The sequence below is a fragment of the Loxodonta africana genome, chromosome 10, assembly GCF_030014295.1.
Source record: "Loxodonta africana isolate mLoxAfr1 chromosome 10, mLoxAfr1.hap2, whole genome shotgun sequence".
Classification (NCBI taxonomy): domain Eukaryota; kingdom Metazoa; phylum Chordata; class Mammalia; order Proboscidea; family Elephantidae; genus Loxodonta; species Loxodonta africana.
The window spans coordinates 117,378,558-117,397,151 of record NC_087351.1 but is presented as its reverse complement, the minus strand read 5'-3'; the positions used below and the strand labels follow the sequence as shown (position 1 = coordinate 117,397,151).

The following is an 18,594-nucleotide window of genomic DNA, read 5'->3' as shown; positions in this document are numbered from 1 at the left end:
AGATGGGGTGATCAGAAACGAATAGTCTAAATCTTCATGTTTTTGTACCATTAAATTAAGTGCCCCAAAAATTTTAATTTTCCCTAAGTTTTTCGTGAGGAAGTAAATGAAACCTAATAGAACATCCAAAATTATCAATATAATAAAAAAAAAGTTTAGTTATGTTTTCCATACTTACTGTCTTCCAGAGGCAAACATATAAGTGTGTGTGTATTAGGAAAATGGTAAGTATGTATTCTTTAAAGGAAACTACCTAAAGCTACCGAGTACAGTTTTTGCCATAAGGTGCTCGGCCACGGGCCCCGCCCGACTCTGAGCAACAGGCCTCTGAGACTTCACGCACCGTCAGCTCTACACTGTGGGTGATGAAGCCTCTGGAATGAAAGCCGTCTACCATTTCCTGTCAGCTAGTCCACAGGCTGCAGCGAATGTTCCCCATGGGACCAGCCTCTCTCACAGCTGCAGAAGACGTAGGAACTGAGAGTCAGCCAAGCCCAGGGAATCACGCGCTTTCGTGCTGAAAGCTTCCTCCCCACGCGTGGCAGGAACGAGCTCTGCAGACTCTAGGCTGGGTCTAGCCCGCCAAGGCACACACTGCCCCTTCGTCCTCACACCACTTAAGAGCTCAAACAGCATGCACCCCATTTCTTCCTGCGGCCGCTGCCCTTGAGGTTTCAGCCATGGGAGATGACAAGCCCCTCTGCCCTCTACCATGACAACCCTGTGCCAGTGCTAGCCTGAGCCACCTGGACAGCTCCAAGTGCTCAGGACGGGCCCCTCGTCCACTCAGCCCCCACCCCTTGTCTCCAGAGTGCAGCCAAAGCCACTTCCTCAAGTGCCCACTCACATCACGCTGTTTCCTTCCTTAAAAACCTTCAACGAGCACTCACTATCCTCAGGATTGTCTAAAACCCTCGTGGGATTCAGCAGGCCCATGTGCTCCCCCCTCCCCCCTCTCCTCCACCATCTGCAATGTTCCCTCCTCAGGGGCTCTGCAGTGTCCCTCTGACCCCCCTCTCATCTGCCACACTCGTCCTTTACAGGCCTCAGGGTCAATGTCACATCCCCCAGCCTGCACGGAGCCCAGGTGAGGCAGTACCCCTTGAAGCTACCCGCGCCCTTGCTTCGCCCCCCAGACAGCGAGCCCCAGGTGTCTGTCAGGGCTCCAGCACCAAGCACTGGGCAGCGTGTGACAAGACCTGTCAGGTGACTGAAAACACCATTCTCCCTAGTTCCTGAAACCTTCCCAGTCACTTTCCCCATGCTTAAGCACAGAAGCGCATCTCATCTTCAGAAAGGCTACTTGCAGGAACCGCTTCACAGCATCGGGAAGCCCTGGGGTGAGCCCAAGGCTTGGCCATCAACAACAGCTCTCGTCTCCTGGCCCTTAAGGACCCTGAGCTGCAGTTCGGAAAGGGTCTGTCGTGGTTTCCAGCAGAGCCGCTCTGAGTGTTACAGAGAATAGGGGGTGGGGGTCGGCGGGGGGGCCATGGCACATCAGAGGACACCACTCAGCAGCGCCGTGAGGTGCAGGTGCAGGTGGACAGGTCAGAGCTGGTCGGACATAGGCAGTCAGGCTCGGCCGGCTGCCCGAGGGATCCCTAGGAACCGTGAACCCGTATGCAGCTTCACCCTTGCATGGCCACTGCTGAGGTGGCCGCGCCCATCTGGGGTGTCCACAGTAGGCACCCCACATGGGCAGACTCCATCGAGCAGGGTGAGGCTGTCACTCCATACCTGTTTCTTCTTCAGATCCAAGAATCTTCACAGCTGCTCACTTCTACATCTCCGCGGCCGCCCACCTCTACGTCTCCGCGGCCGCCCACTTCTACATCTTCACAGCTGCTCACTTCTACAACCGTCTAGTACTTCTGAAGAGCGTCAGCGGAAGAAAACTGGGCCAGGAGAGGCACAGCCCAAGTGGAAAGTTCCCCATGAGGGGCCAGCAAGTGCGCACAGAAGGTACTGAATTCTCCTCCCTTCCTGGTGTGACAGTGACAAGGCCCTGCTGGCAGGAAGATGCCTTGCTCTGCTCCTTCAGGCGTGAAGCGTACTGCTCACCCCAGGGCTGAGTCACTGATCTGAGACTGAACTCGTTACGAGGTATTGCCTAGTTCTTCTTAGAAAGTAAAGGCAGGACTGTAACGCAGAGATGTGTAACATCTTACCTGTAACGTCTTCTAAGATGTTACCGTTCTGAAGACAATACACAATCACCAAACCTTCCAATTCTTAAAATGCTTTAAAAAACCCTTACTTTTCATTAGGCAGGCTGAGAAAAGAAACAAGGACACACGTGATGAACGTGTTTCTTAGCTCAATCAAGTATACGAGACCACGTGGATAACACCTGGCCAAAACCAAAGCCCAGAAGGCAGGAGAGTCGGCAAAGGGGACCAGTGGACACAAGGAACCCAGGGTGCAGAGGGAAAGGGGGAGAGTGCTGACACATTGCGGCGACTGCAACCAATTTGTGTATTAATTTTTGAATGAGATAACGAATTTGCGCTGTAAACTTTCATCTAAAGCACAATAATTTTTTTTAAAAAACCTTACTTTAAGTATCTCTGACTTCTTCCCCAAAGCTTCTGCATCTGTGGTATTTAGCTATTTTTAGAAACCAGAGGTGACTGACACAGTGACCCCTGGAGCCTGGGGCAGAGCAGGCCTCTCAGCACAAGATGGCGACTGCGGCTGGGACTCCTCCACCCCAGACACCAGGCAACAGAATTGAGTCTCAGCCCCAACTGCGCTTTGTGCGTTCTGCCGCCTTCCCCATGCGTCTGGACAAAGGCATCTGCAGGGGGCGTGATGAGTGCTCTGTATCTGCCAGAGCTTTTATTCTAATCTGAGCTCCTCCGCTGGTCCCTAAAACAAGTAGTGTTTGTTCCCCAGGAAGTGCTGCTGAAAAGGGGGGCAGGAGGAGGTTTGGAGGAGGAAAGAATTTTGTAAAGAAAGGAGCCCTTTGTCACTGGAGTAATTATCATATCCCTGGTCTGACAGCGCAAGCAGAGAACGCCTGGTTGCCTACACTCCAGCAGCGGCGGGCCTGTTGTGGGGGGCCTGTGAGGGGAGGGGAGCCTGTGTGGGGGCCCCGTGCAGGGAGGGGGCAGGGAAGGGCCTGTGGGGGAGGTTATGGGGGGGGTCTTGCGGGGAGGGGGTGCTGTGCAGGCTGAGAGTGGGCCTGTACTTGGTTACCCGCAGCCTGGGCTCTGAAAGGCAGGCTGGAAACTGACAGGTCTGGGAAGGGGCCACAGGTCTTCCCTCTTCACAGAATGTTTGCTCATCAGACAGGCATCTTCCCTACTGGGCCCAGGAAAGGCGCTAACTGTCCAGCTCTGGTTGAAACCTTGTCTCTTTTCCACTGGCTTCTCCTGTCCAGCGCTGCAGGCCAGCGCCAGAGCTCCATCTTCTTCTGCCTCATTGGGCCCCTGAGCGCTCCATCACTCCCTCCTGGGCCTCTCCTTCCAGAGCCAGCATCTGGGGTGCGGAGCCATTTTCTAGTTCCCTCCTTCCTGCACAGCACAAAGCTCCTCTCCCAGGCAGTCACCACAGAAGCCAGCAGGGGCCACAGGGCGAGTGCCAGCAAGGCTGTGGGCCACACTTCTTGGTCTGCAGTTCCTGAACGCCCACCCCCGGGGCTGGAACAGAAATCTTCTAAGGGCGAGGGTCCTTAGCCCCCAATTCCAGCCTTAGAGGTGATTCCTAACTTCAGGGATGGCAACTGCAAAGCAGCCGCCCAGGCCACGTTTGTTATTCTTATTATCTTTAAGGCCAGAAGGAGCCCTGGTGGTGTAGTGGTTAACTGCTCAACTGCTAACCTGAAGGTCCATGGTTTCAACCTACCAGCAGCTCCTTGGGAGAAAGATGAGGCAGTCTGCTTCTGTAAAGATTTACAGCCTTGGAAACCCTATGGGGCACCTCTACTCTGTCCTACAGGGTCCCTATGAGCCGGAATCAACTTGACAGCAATGGACTAGAAGGCTCTCGTCAGAAGTGTCTTTCCCAGGGAGCTAGTTCAGCCCAGGCCCACCAGCAGCAAGGCCTGGTTTACACGCCCCCCACTCAGGGTGTCCAGACATCTTCATTTGTGTACCTATCCCACCTCCCACTGCGATACTCAGGCTGGAGCCACATACCACTAAATCCTTGGCAACCGCTCCTGATCTGAGGGCCAGCACCAGCAGATTCGGGGTTTCTCCTGAACTGAGGGTCTGGCACCGGCAGATTCGGGGTTTCTCCAGTGTGCACAGCCTGCTCTTCCATGTGGACACACTCACTCACTGAGACTCTGGGTCAGCTGTGGGCACGGGGAGACGTGCAAACACACCCAGCTCCTGCCTGGATATCTGTCTCTGTGCACGTGAATTCCGCACACCTACTCCTGACCCCGGAACCTCACTAAGAACCTGTGTTGGGAACACCAGCCACCAACAGACAAACGTTTCCTCTCTCTTTTTTTTTTTTTTTACTGCCAGAAGAATGGTAGAATTTCAAGTGCCACAGATCACTTCCAGAAGGCTCCAAAAGGGGCAGGAACCGGACCCTGAGTCATTCTAGTTGCACGTATGGAGAGGGATTAACAAAAACCACAAAGTTGGCAAAGTACAATGTGTGGGAGAAGAATCCAGAAAGACGAGATGCGCTGAACCAGGGGCTAGTGAGAGGGTGGCCTGACTTTGAAAGCCCTGAACGTTAGACTGCAGAGCAGGGGCTGGGACTCCAGGCCACGGGGAGCCATCAAAGGCTTTTTAAACAAGAGACTCACACGATTCAGCAAGGCAGCAGGTGGGATCCCATCCGTCTGCGTCTCTCCAGGACACAGCTCAGGCAGAAGTCAGCAGTCAGTAGCAAGCACTGCTGGGCCTTAGTTTCTCCCGGCAACACTGGTGGGCAGGGAGGCCGGCTTTACATGGAGCATGGCGCTCAGCTCCTCCGCCCACCTGCTCTGCTTTCACCTCTTGGGATCAGTGGCCTTCAGACATCACCCCCTAAGAAAATTCTGGAAAAAAAAAATTAAGATTGCTATCTAACCTTTTTCTTCTCATCTCTGTGGGGAACTCTCGTCTGCCTTCTGTCTCATGGAGACACGTACTGTGCACACATTTCTCCTGCTTAAACCTTTACCATCGCTGTGCAAAGTTCCTGCTGATTCGGTGGAAATCAGCCTCAGCTAACAGCAGCGTCTACGCTCATCCAGGAAAAACCATTATCATTTAGAATTTATTAAGTCAGACAGTAAAGTCCAAGATGGGCCTGGGAGCTTCAATAAATGTAGAATGCAGACATAAGCCAGGTGCTCGAGCTAAGATCACATTTGTTGTTTTTACCTGCCAGGAGGCAGCAAAACGTCAGGAAAGAAACTTGGCTTTGCCAATTACAGACTGTTTCATCTTCCGAGTCTATGTCCTCATCTATAAAATGGGTCTAAGAAAGATGTGGCAGTTTGCCTCCATAAAGATTTACAACCTTGGAAACCCTATGGAGCAGTTCTACTCTGTCCTACAGGGTCACTACGAATTGGAATCGACTCGACAGCAATGGGTTTCTTGGGGGAATATACCTATTTCACAGGCTTGTTTTGGTTTTTTCACTCTTCGTTACCCCTCCACTCGGCCCCAGGTAACCACTAATCTACTTTGGTCTCTATATACTTGCCTATTCTAGATATTTCATATAAGTGGAATCATACCATATTTGTCGTTTTGCATCTTATTTTACTTAATGTTTCCAAGGTTCATTCATGTTGTAGCACGTATCAGGAATTCATACCTTTTTATGGCTGGATAACATTCCATTGAATGGCTATACCACACTTCGTTTATCCACTCATCTGCTGGACACTTGGGTTGTTTCCACCTTTTGGCTGTTGTGAATAATGCCGCAGTGAACACTGGTGTACGTGTATCTGTTTGGGTCCCTGTTCTCAATTTCTTGGGGTATATACCTAGGATTGGGGTTGCTGGGTCACATGGTAATTCTATGGTTAACTTTTTGACAAGCCGCCAACTGTTTTCCACAGTGGCTCTATCGCTTACATTCTCACCAGCAATGGATGAGGGGTCCAATTTCTCCATATCCTCACCAACACTTGGTGTTTTCCATTTTTCTGAGCATAGCCACCCTAGTGGGTGTGAAGCAGTGTCTCACCGTGGTTTTAATGCGCATTTCCCTGATGACTAATGGTACTGAGCATTTTTCCTGTGCTTGTTGGCCATCTGTTCATATTCTTTAGAGAAATGTCTATTCAACTCCTTTGTCTATCTTTCAAATGAGTTGTTTGTCTTGTTGCCAATGAATTGTAGGAGCTGTTCATCTCTTCAGAAACCCTGGTGGCACAGTGGTTAAGTGCTACAGCTGCTAACCAAGTGGCTGGCAGTTGAAATCCACCAGGTGCTCCTCGGTTTTTCTTTTTGGTTCACATATTCTGGACATTAAGTCTTCATCTGATATGTGGTTCCCAAATATTTTCTCCTACTCAGTAGGCTGCCTTTTCACTTTCTTGATCATGTCCATTGAAGCACAAAAATTTTTAATTTTGACGATCCATTGATTTTTTTTAAAGTATTTTAATTGTGGGGAAAATACACCAAAACTACTTCTACATTTACAATTCAATGACATCAATGACATTTTCACCATCATCACCATCCTTTTCCAAAACATTCACACCATTAACGTCAGCTCAATGCCCCCAAACAAAGGCCCTTTCCCCTCCCTCCACCCTAGTAACCATTAATAATCTTTGCTTTCTGTATATTCGCTTATTTCATATAAGTGAGATCATACAGTATTTGTTCTTTAGCAACTGACTTATTTCACTCAGTGAAATATGTTTTTTTTTGGTGTGGTGATATTATGTTTTTTTTAATCTGCATTTTTTAAGCTACAAATCACAGAACGTGGTTTTCAAAAATGCACAGATATCTTGCTTAAATCAATATGAAATTCACTGCTCTCATCTACCAGTTTAATAACCCCAAGCATCTAATCAAAGAGCAGATGAGGTTTAAAATGGCCTATTCTCATTACAACTCCAGGCCCGGAAGCTTCAGCAAGTTCTCTCGTCCAGAAGAAAAGAAAGAAATCATACTTCTATAAACAGTCCCCACAGGGTACACGCAGCAGCTCACTTTACAAGACTGAATGTAACTGTGATCCCGAGATCTGGGGAGACAGTACCAGAAAAGAGAATTAGAAGCTGGTCTCACTTATGAACACAAAACCAAACCCACTGCTGCTGAGTCGATTCCAACTCATGGCAACCCCAGAGGACATGGCAGAACTGCCCCACAGGATTTCCAAGGCTGTAAATCATTCTGGAAGCAGACTGCCACATCCTTCTCCCGCAGAGCAGATGGGGGGTTCAGACCTCTAACCTTTCAGTTAGCAGGATAGTTTAACCACTGCACCACCAGGCCTCCTCATGAATACAGAGGCTCAACAAATCAGCAAACCAAGCTCAGCGATACATAAAGAGGATAATATGAAAAAAGGGTAATACATCAGGACCAATTGGGGTTTACACCAATGGTCACGGTTAGCTCCTTGGTATAATAGTAGAAAATCAATCAATCTTGATGAAAGAATACACCAATAACATAGTCTCCCCCCACCCCTCAAAAAATAAGTAAATACAATCTGAATGTAGTCAAGGCTCTAGATGCAGTGAAAAATGCACAGAAAACAAAGAGGTGGGACGGATGTGTTAAATTATACCACACGGACACAATCAACAAGATCCAGACCGGGAAATCCTAAAGGATACATAACCCTGGCTTTTGACAAATACGGAGTTTAAAGTGGGGGAGGTGGAGACAGAGTCTATACATTAAAACAGACCTAAAAGAATAGAAATGTACAGACCTTATTTGGATCCTGATACAAATAAGTTATATTTCTAAGGCAATGGTGGCAATCTGAACACTGACTGGACGTTTGGTGAAACTGAGGAATTTTTATGTTTTATACGTGTCCTAATGGTATTGTGTTTATGTTAGAAAAAAATCCCCATCTTTTCAGGATACTTAAATATTTACAGATGAAATCTGATGCCTGATATTTGCCACAAAATAATATGGAAGGTAGAACGGACAGGAGTAAAGATGAAATCAGGGACCTGAGTGGATAATCCTCAAAGCAGGGTAACAGACACAGAGCAATTCGTTACATTCCTGTCTGCCTCTGTACATACTTGAAATTTTCCATGATACAAAGTAACCCAAGGGAAAAATCAATTTAATTGTTCACTTAGCAGAATAAGGGGAAAATTGTGTAACTACTTCAATAGATGGAGGACACCGGAGAGGCAGTCAGAAGGCCTAGGCTCAGGCCTGATTCTGCTGTGTTACACTAGGCAAGTCTCCTTACCTCTCTGGGTTCCAATTTTCACATGTATAAAACAGTGGAGTTAAACTCATGCTTTTAAAAGCCCTCCTCCCCTGGCTTTTATTTTTCCCAATTATTTATTGAAAATCTTTTGAATACGCGAAATAGCCATGTTAGGCGTTAAAACGCTGTGACTCCAATCTCTCACTCGTTTCTCTTTTATCTGATGTTTACCCTGAATCCTCCCCCTTAATGAAGATATAAAATGTGTGACCAGTCGTTCCGTTACCTGTATTTGTCAGTATTACCTCTCTAGGAACGGAGGTGTGTCTGACCTCCACCTCACAGGCATCAGCTTTGGGCTGGTGGTGACCCTCACCACCACCACCACACCCCACCGGCCCTGCCGCCCAAGTTTCAGAAGACCTCTGATGCCACTAGCTTACACCCAGGAATCAGAAAGACAGGTGAGTCCTGCGGTTGTTGTTGCCACTCCGTCAATTTCGACCCACAGTGAGCGACAGGGCAGAGCTGCCCAGAGGGTCTCCTAAGCTGTGGTCTTTAGGAAAGCTGGTCACTACCAGGTCTTTCTCCCACGGAGCACCTGGGTGAGTTCAAACCTCCAATCTTTCTGTTAGCAGTTGAGCGCTTGGCTATTGCACCACCAGGGCTCCCTGAAGTCTTACTAAATAGATATTATTTAAAGTTCACAGTACCATCTAAGACACATCTACTGGTCCCACTCCATCTGGAACAAAGAAGAATGAAGAAAACCAAAGACGCAAGGGAAAAATGAGTCCAAAGGACTAATGGACCACAACTACCACAGCCTCCACCAGCCTGGGCCCAGAACAACTAGATGGTGCCCCGCTGCCACCACCAACTGCTCTGACAGGGATCACAACAGAGGGTCCCGGACAGATTGTGAAAAATGTAGAACAAAATTATAACTCACAAAAAACATCAGGTTTACTGGTCTGAGAGAGACTGGAGAAACCCCTAGAGTATAGCCCCCAGACACCTTTTTAACTCAGTACTGAAATCACTTCCAAGGTTCCCCCTTCAGCCAAAGATTAGACATGTCTACAGGGTCACTATGAGTTGAAACCAACTCACTGGCAACAGGTTTTTGGTTTGGTATAGGGCAATCGATCACACACGTGAGGAGTGTGCTTCATGGTTCAATCATGTATACAACACTAAATGGACACACCAGCTCAAAAGCAAAGACGAGAAGGCACGAAGGGACTGGAACACTGGATAAATGTAAACAGGGAACCCAGGGTGGAGGAGAAGGGGAGAGTGCTGACATATTGCAGAGTTGGCAACCGATGTCACAAAACAATTTGTGTATTAATTGCTTAATGAAAAACTAATTTGCTCTGTAAAATTTCACCTAGAACACAATTAAAGAAAAAAATTAATAAAATACATGGCAAAAAAAAAAAAAAAAACTAGATAAAAAGGCAGACTGGGAAATGTATTTGCAACAGATAGAACAGACAAAAATATTGGTATCTGTAATAAAAAGTTTCTCTGAATTAATAACAAATACAAAAAGGGCAAGGGCGAGTCATTGAAGATAAATTTTAAAGGGTCAACAAACATACGAAAAAAAGACATTCAAACTTGCTAGGAGTCAAGCAAGTGAAAATTACACAAGGAAACTGCAGTTTTAAGGCACCCAATTGGAAAAGCCGAAAAGAGGAGGAATCACATCCGGTGCTGTCAGGGAGACAGGCCTTCTCTTGTTTCTGCAGAAGTGACCCGCAGCACCTTTTCTGAATGTGAAGGAGCCCTGGTGGCGCAGTGGTTAAGCACTCAGCTGCTCACGGGGTTAGCGCTTCAAATCCACTAGCCGCTCCACAGACGAAAGCTGAGACAGTCTGCTTCGTAAAGATCACAGCCTTGTAAGTCCTGTGGGGCAGTTCTACTCCGTCCTACAGGGCCACTATGAGTCGGAGTTGAACCCATGGCAACGGATTTTTTGAATGTGATCTGACCATATCTAAAATGTTAAAAATCCATTCTTTTTGGCACAAGAATTCCAGTTTGGAAATCTATCTTACGGGAAAGTAAACGCAACAGTATGTAAAACCATCAAAAAAAAAAAAATGACGTCTCTATGCCAAGGGCTTGTATTTTTGTTCTTTGTGATCCAAAAATTGCTAGAAAATGATTTTTAATTCCTTAACTTCTGTCTACAGGACTATAACACATACATTCGTTGTGTCCATGCCTTACAGACTGTACAGCTTTGAGGAAGTGACTTTACTGTGCCTAAATTTACTCATCTGTCAAGTGACGATGCTAAAAGTAACTACTTCATAGAATTGCGAAGGTTAAATGCATTAAAATGTATAAAGTTCTCAGAACAGTGCATGCAACCGTTCAGTCAACGTCAACTATTACTATGAATGTGACTAAAACTCAGGACTGAAAATAAACATTACTTCATGTAACGTAACCAGTGGTTCTCAAAATTGGAGGGTTATTTGACTCACCCTCAAAAATCCTGATGTCCAGGCCACACCCCAGACCCACTCACAGGAGAGCCACAGGGGGTGGGCCCCAGTTCTGTGTAAGGTCTAACCAATGGTTCCAAAGCACAGACAAGTTCAAGAACCAAGGATGCAAACTACACAGACAAGGAACAAGCTGCAAACACTTACGAGCTGAGTTTAAGTTGGGTTTGGAAGGGAGAATGGTGCCTAACTATCATATTTCTGTTAAAACTGGTATCCAGAGATGAGAAGTGGGAACAAAGCGTGCAGGTACTGAAAGCCAATCTCTTTAACTCAAGTGGAGGGCAGAGCCAAGAATTAATGAAAAACAGACGCAGTGTTAAAATGTGTATCTACTTAGATAACGAAAACAGTATTAACGACCTGTCACTTTTGGGAAGACCTGACATTTACACTCAGCTCCTGAAAAACAGCAATCTCTCCCTGCTGCAGAAACTTAACTACCTAGAGAAACTGCTGTGCACTCAGGAAGCACACAAAGGTGGTGACGAAGGAAATACAAATTGCCCTACAGCAGAAACTGTTTACAGTCCATCCAGGATCCAGAATAATGCAGCACTCAGATTCTACATAAAAAACAACACGAGTCATCGCTACAGTTGGGCAGGTTCTGACTCACAGGCCAGCCTCCGTTTTTTACTGGGTCATCAGCATCACAACAGGTGTGAGCGGTCCAGCAAGTGCCCAGCACTGGGTTTGCCTGTAAGTCTCATCGTGAGGATCCAACCCAAGGTAAGACCGATTTTACCTTAACAAAAAGCCTGCATGACAACAAGGAAGCCTTGTCTGGGTGAAGTCCTTTTTTTTGCCCACTAGCTCACAAAATTGGAGCCCTGGTGGCACAGTGCTTAAGCGCTATAGTGATCTATGGCCGCTAACCAAGAGGTTGGCAGTTTGAAACCACTCCTTGGAAACCCTATGCGGCAGCTCTACTCTGTCCTACAGGGTCACTACGAGTCTGAATCAACTCAACGGCAATGGGTTCAGTTTTTTTGGTTTGCTATGCAGGAGACCTGGGTTCAATTCCCGGGCAATGCACTTCATGTGCAGCCACCACCCATCTGTCGGTGGGGGCTAGCATGCTGCTAGGACGCTGAACAGGTTTCAGCAGAGGAAGACAGACTAGGAAGAAAGGCCTGGCAATCTACTTCTGAAAATCAGCCAATGAAAACCCTACGGTCACAGCAGTCAGATCTGCAACCAATCATGGGGATGGCACAATTCCATCGTGTATGGGGTCACCATGAGTTGGGGGTGACTGGACAGCAGCCAAGAACAACAGCAACAGTTCACAAAATAGGGAAGTGTGCCGTAAGTGGCTAAGGCACTCTGCTGCTAACCAAAAGGTTGGCGGTTCAAACCCGCCCCGTGGCTCCACGGGAGAAAGATCTAGAGATCCACTCCGAAAAGATGATTGTTGCTGCTGTTTGGTGACATTGAGTCGGTTCCAACTCATACCAACCCTATGTACAACAGCATGAAACACTGCCTCGTCCTGCGCCATCCTCACAATCGTTGCTATGTCTGAGCCCACTGTTGCAGCCACTGTGTCAGTCCATCTCATTGACAGTCTTCATCTTTTTCGCTGACCCTCGACTTTACCAAGTGGGAGATTACAGAAAAGATTTTTACCTGATAAGATGACAGCCTAGGAAACCCTAAGGAGCAGTTTTACTCTGTCACATGGGGTCGCTATGAGCCGAAATCCACTTGACAGCACCTGACGACAACAAGCCCTCATTCTGGGGAAAGCTCTTGGTTGGTCTGTAGTTTGCTTTCCCAGAGCACGCTCTGTTGTGAGCACACTCCTGCCCAAAGACTGAGTGAGACGCTGCTAGGCTCCTGCGTCCTAGGAACACAGAGAGGGCTGTGGCCACTCTGACAGGAAACTGAGGGGGGGGGGGGCTGGGATCTGGCTAAACAACTGCCCTGGTGGCTCCTCGACTAAACTATAAACTAGACAGAACTTCAGGGCCAACGTTTATGAAAGTGTGTTAAGGGCCTGAGACCAACAGAAACGAACATCTCCAGGCAGGCTCACTTTGCAATTCTTAATTGGTTATTTTTTATCCTTCTTTAATTACTGTTTTAAACAAGCTGTCCAGCCTCCCTCATTAGCACCTTGGCAAATGAAGCGCCTATATATTTCCTTTACGTATTTTATCTGCAGCCTATTCCCCACCGCAGTCAATGTTTCCATTTGACAGCTGGAATCAAGCCCCTCCCCCACCCCGCAAAAAAAAAAAAAAAAACAAGCCCACTGCTGGGGAGTGGTGACTTATAATAGGATTTCCAAGGCAGTAATCTTTCGGAAAGCACACTGCCACATCTTTCTCTTGTGGAGCAGGTGGGTTTGAACCCATGTTTCAGTTAGCGGCTGAACTCTTAACCACTGCACCACCAGGGCCCCACTCAAAGCCTAGGCCTCCCTTGAACAAAATATCTTTCATAACAGAGCAATTTATAATCATAAAAACTGTCTGCCATTCTTTCTTGTACAGACTTTAATCTTCGTGGATTTTTGGCCAGCATACACGCACCTCATTTCCAAACCAGAAAAACTCTTCAGCGTGAAGTCCTAGAGAAAAACAAAGGTCGCCATCGCGTGAGGAAAGGTACTAAGAATCTTAACGACGCCAAGTCACCAACAAACAGGCAAAGATACACGAGCTTTAAACACGGAGAGCAGCTGTCCTCGAGAATAAAAAGGTAGGCACAGACTTGCTGGCCGACTCGGACTCGGCACACGTGATGACAGTCCTACTGGTCCACATGCACCCTGGTCCCCGCACCCAGACCACGGGGTTGACACGGGAACTGCGGGCCACGGGCTCACTGCGGGCCACCAGGTCACCTGCTGCTCTGAACCCTGCCTGGAACTCAACTCACGCCACAGTGGGGGAGACGTGAGGTGCAGGGCCAGGCCGCCTGGAGGGGTGCAGGGTGGGGGGTGACCCTCAGGGGTGCAGGGTGGGGGTCGGTCCCGAGGGGTGCAGGGTGGGGGTCGGTCCCGAGGGGTGCGGGGCTGGGGGTCGGTCCCGAGGTGTGCGGGGCTGGGGGTCGGTCCCGAGGTGTGCAGGGTGGGGGTCGGTCCCGAAGGGTGCGGGGCTGGGGGTCGGTCCCGAGGGGTGGGGGGTGGGGGTCGGTCCCGAGAGCTGCGGCCCGGACGCCTCGTCCCTGACGACCACTCCTCCCGGTCCAAGCTCTCGTGCGCCCCGCTTACCCGGCTGGGCGCCGCATCCCTGCGCTCTGGGGCGAGCTGGCGGCGGTGGCCAGCGAAAGCGCGGCAGAGCTGGGGGAAGAGGACCTTACTCCTGGGCCCCAAGGCCGCCATCATTGGCGTCCGCCCGGCTCCCGCGGCGCACGACAGAGGCGCGACGGCGTCAGAGACCGCCTTACGGCAGTGTCGCAAAGCCTAAGGCGAGGGGGAGCGCGGCCGACCGTGCGCTTTCCCGGCGGCTCGGGGAGGCGGCTGCGGGCACCGCGGGGCTGTGGGCCAAGGGGTGACGGGCGCTCCTCGGCCGCGGCCTCCTCACGCTGTCGTGCACGCGGCTGGCGGCGGGCCGTGGGGGGGCGCCGCGACTGAGGGACGGCTCCCCGGGGCTGGGGGCGTTCGGCCCGGGGCGGGGCTGCGGCGGCCGGGCGGAGGCGGGAGCCGCAGAGGCTGTTGAGGCGGCGGCCGGAGCGCGATGGAGCGGGCGGAGCAGGTGAGCGAGCGGGCGGGCTCCCTCCCCGCCGGCCGGGCTGCCTCCTCGCCAGCCGGGCTCCCTCTCTCCCCGCCGGCCGGGCTCCCTCCCCGCCCCGGGCCGTGCCGAGCGCGCCGCCCCCTCTGCCGCGGCCCTTTTGTGAGGTCAGGGCCGGCGGGCGCGTCGCGGGACCCGGGCCGAGGCCCCCGGAGCGGCCGCTGCGGCCAGTAGCTGCCGCCGCCCCGCCGGCCCCTGCACCGGCCGCCCCGTCCAGAGCTAGCCGGGAGGGGCGAGAGGGATGCAGCTCGGGGCCCCGCTCCGGCGCCTCACCCCGTGAAGGGCCGCCCGGCCACCGGCCAGCTCCGCGCGGGAAGCCCAGGCGCCGGCAGCCCCGACCGGCTCCGGGTAAAGGGCCCGAGGGCCGGGCGGGGACGGGGGCGGGGAGGGCGGGCCGAGCTCTTCGCGGGAAGACGGGCTGCGCTGCTCACCGCCGGTGCCGCGTTCCGGGGGGTGTGCTGGCGGGGGAAGGGGCCCGAGCCCCCCGAAGCCGCAGGCGGCGCCTCTGCAGGGCGACTAAAGGGCGGGTCAGGACCGGGCCTGGAGAGGCCCGGAAAGGCAGGAAGACGGATGTAGAAACGGGGACTTCGGGGGGTGTAGGCCCCTCCGGGGCCTGCCTAGGGGCTCAGGTCCTTTTGCTCTGAGTTACTTTTTCTGGAAACCAGACATAGCTGTCTTGGAGGGATGGGGTGCTTGGGTGGTAGGGTTTATGCTGCGTGACTTTCCCTTCCGTGCATTCCGCAGGTGCCCTGCTCATTCCAGCGTTAACACCCCAAGTATTTGTGTTATGCCAAACTGCTTGCATCTTATAAAGGCAGACGTAGGCGCCTCTCTTTTTACGATGGCTGAAACACGACATCCGCAGGCCCCGGGTTCCCCTGGACGCGGCAGTAACCACTGTTCCTAATAGCTGCCAGGCTGGGGGGAGGGAGTTGATATGTCACTCTCCTTGCTGTACCTGAGCATAACTGTCTTCTGGGTTGCGGTAGGGACAAGCCCTTTCTTTAAGTATGTCTTTTAATTAATGTGTGATTGCCATTCTTTAGAGACTCTGTGCTGTAATAAATTGTCACTCTTGTCGTCCTTTAGTGCTTGTGAAACAACCCAACCAAAGCATGGATATGGGAAACCAACACCCTTCTATTAGTAGGCTTCAGGAAATCCAAAAGGAAGTGAAAGGCGTAGAACAACAAGTAACTGGCTTCAGTGGCCTGTCAGATGACAAGAATTACAAGAGACTGGAGCGAATTCTAACGAAACAGCTTTTTGAGATAGACTCTGTAGATACTGAGGGAAGAGGAGATATTCAGCAAGCGAGAAAAAGGGCAGCCCAAGAGACGGAGCGTCTTCTCAAAGAGCTGGAGCAGAATGCAAACCACCCACAGCGGCTCGAGATCCACACCATTTTCAAGGAAGCCCAGGCCCTTGTGAAGGAGAAAATCGTGCCGTTCTACAGTGGAGGCAACCATGTCACTGATGAATTTGAGGAAGGCATCCAGGATGTCATTCTGAGGCTGACGCACGTTAAAACCGGAGGGAAGATCTCCCTGCGGAAAGCCAGGTATCACACCCTGACCAAGATCTGTGCCGTCCAGGAGATCATCGAAGACTGTGTGAAGAGACAGCCGTCCCTGCCGCTTTCGGAGGACGCGCACCCTTCCGTGGCCAAGATCAACTCAGTGATGTGCGAGGTCAACAAGGCCAGAGGCACCCTGATCGCGCTCCTAATGGGCGTGAACCACAACGACACCTGCCGGCACTTATCCTGCGTGCTCTCGGGGATGATGGCAGACCTGGACGCTCTGGATGTGTGTGGGCGCACGGAAATCCGCAACTACCGCAGGGAGGTCGTAGAGGATATCAACAAGTTACTGAAGTATTTGGATTTAGAAGAGGAGGCAGACACCACGTACGCGTTCGACCTGGGACAGAACCATTCCATTTTAAAGATAGAAAAAGTCCTCAAGAGAATGAGAGAAATAAAAAACGAGCTTCTCCAAGCGCAGAATCCTCCCGACTTGTACCTGAGCTGCAAAACAGAGCTGCAGGGCCTCATCGGACAGCTGGATGAGGTGAGCCTGGAGAAGAACCCCTGCATCCGGGAAGCCCGGAGGAGAGCAGTGATTGAGGTGCAGACGCTCATCACATACATCGACTTAAAGGAAGCCCTGGAGAAAAGAAAGCTGTTTGTGTGTGAGGAGCACCCTCCACACAAAGCTGTCTGGAGCGTCCTTGGCAACTTGTCAGAGATCCAGGGAGAGGTGCTTTCGTTTGACGGGAACCGCACAGACAAGAACTACATCCGCCTGGAGGAGCTTCTTACCAAGCAGCTGCTGGCCCTGGACGCCGTGGACCCGCAGGGAGAGGAACGGTGCAAGGCCGCCAGAAAGCAGGCGGTGAAGCTGGCCCAGAATATCCTCAGCTATCTGGACCTGAAATCCGATGAATGGGAGTACTAAAATACCAGACATCTCACGTTCAGTATTGCTTGTTTTGCACTTTATATATACTTTCTATGTATTTCTCGAGAGGTGTCAGTTCATTGAGCTTAAACGTGATTTATATACATGTCTACTTCAACCTCAGTATTTATGATTTAAGCAGATTGTATTCAGAATCTCTGCTGCTTTGGGTGCTGCGAAGCAGTTGTCACTCCAGCACGCTGGCTGTTCCGTCTGGGTCGGTCTCCGTATGATGTGGCCTGGGTTTTTATCGGGGGGGGGGGGTGGGGCTGGGGCAGGTTTTGTTAACAAAAAATGGAATCAAGGCAGTTTTGTAATTTTAAAAAATGGGTTGTGTGAGTGTTAAAATGCAGATACTTCAAAATCTAGAAAAATAGACATAAGCTTACCCGATACTGGAAGAATTGTGAGAAAAGGGGAAATTGTGATTACACAGAGTGAGGTCCAAGCAGGAGCAGTAGGGTGCTCTGTTTTAATCTGCTAAGTAAAGCAGAACTTGTTCGTTTGTGAACCCTGATTCGGGCCCAGCCCACGAATTGAGTGGGGTTTTTATCTGTTACTGGATAGCTTTGAGTGAAGATCTGTTCTTTTGTAAATGTTTTTTATTTGAAAAACAGTGTCTGTATTCTCCCCCTACCCTCTGCATTTAGAGAGGGGGAATTTTATTTTTATGTGTGTAATGTAAGCAGATTATGAAAATAGCAAAAAAAAAAAAAAAAACCTCCGGGACTGCATTGAAGAAAGGATATTAAGTACCTTTAAGTTATTTTTGTTTGTAAAATCTGATATTAACAATTTTTCTCTAGTAGTTAATAAGAATGGGAACATTTGAATGAAGTTAATTGACCTTTAAAACACAAACGAGGAAGCTCTCCACTATAGGTATTGGCCTGTAGTTGGACAGTGAAAGCTGGGAAGGAGTTACCAGCGCCAAGTTCCACTAGCAAAGCAGAAACATTTGCAGCCAGCCGGTAACACTCAAAGCTACGCTAGGGACGAGCTTGTTGAACGTACCCGGTGCTGGTTTACAGTGTTCAGTCGTGGCAGCTGTGGGTGACCATGGAGAACCAGGTCTTTATAGCTTGTCAGGGGAAGTTAGTTGTCAGTAACTAGCATCTTAAATGTCAGACTCCTTGGGACTAATTAGTAAAACCTGTTCTAAATTAAAGGTTTTTCTCTGTGTACTTATACTATTGGTTTGTGGAAGTTTCTTTATTGCTTAAAAGCTATTAAAATGCATCAGTGCATGAAATGTTTCTCTTCTGCTAAGTATTCCTGTAAATACTTTATGATGACCCAGTTTCATGGTTGTCTGTTAATGCAAAAAGCATTTCCTGAAGTTTGGAAGGGTCTTTGTAACATCTTGGCCCCGGGATCGTCACTGGCAAACAGACTGCTCCCTCTGTAGTCACCTTTCACAGGTAGTCAGTCACATTGGAGACATCTTTGGAAGTCTATAGTAATCTGCAACATTCCTTCAGAGATTCATGTTAACTTGGTACTTTTGTGTAGGGAAATTGTCATTTTAAACACCTA

The 18,594-nt window shown here is 49.8% G+C and overlaps 2 protein-coding genes across 15 annotated transcripts in view; one reads left to right on the top strand and one right to left on the bottom strand.

The window, feature by feature from the left end:
- Window positions 1–14,217, bottom strand: part of LOC135232633 (cytochrome c oxidase assembly factor 8) — a 32,659-nt gene extending 18,442 nt beyond the window's left edge. For 9 of the 11 annotated variants that reach the window (XR_010323242.1, XR_010323244.1, XR_010323243.1 and 6 more), the window contains exon 1: window positions 14,077–14,217. Coding sequence is in view for 6 of the 11 variants with exons in the window: in XM_064293057.1 (XP_064149127.1) it covers window positions 14,077–14,190 (114 nt within the window). In the remaining 5 variants the exon portion in view is untranslated. Of the gene's footprint in view, window positions 1–4,768; window positions 5,003–5,772; window positions 7,168–13,393; window positions 13,432–14,076 lie in introns of all 11 variants that reach the window. The other 2 variants (XR_010323245.1, XR_010323246.1) reach the window with 2 other exon arrangements.
- BAG5 (BAG cochaperone 5) lies at window positions 13,545–18,310 on the top strand. 4 transcript variants are annotated; one of them, XM_064293053.1, is made up of 2 exons: window positions 13,545–13,562; window positions 15,686–18,310. In XM_064293053.1, exon 2 carries the CDS (start codon window positions 15,712–15,714, stop codon window positions 17,053–17,055), a length of 1,344 nt encoding a protein of 447 aa, XP_064149123.1. In that variant the 5' UTR covers window positions 13,545–13,562; window positions 15,686–15,711; the 3' UTR covers window positions 17,056–18,310. The 4 variants fall into 4 exon arrangements, with proteins under 4 accessions (XP_064149123.1, XP_023402358.1, XP_064149121.1 ...); XM_023546590.2 differs by lacking the exon at window positions 13,545–13,562 and adding an exon at window positions 13,655–13,764; XM_064293051.1 differs by lacking the exon at window positions 13,545–13,562 and adding an exon at window positions 14,487–14,560.
- Window positions 18,311–18,594: the final 284 nt, after the last annotated feature.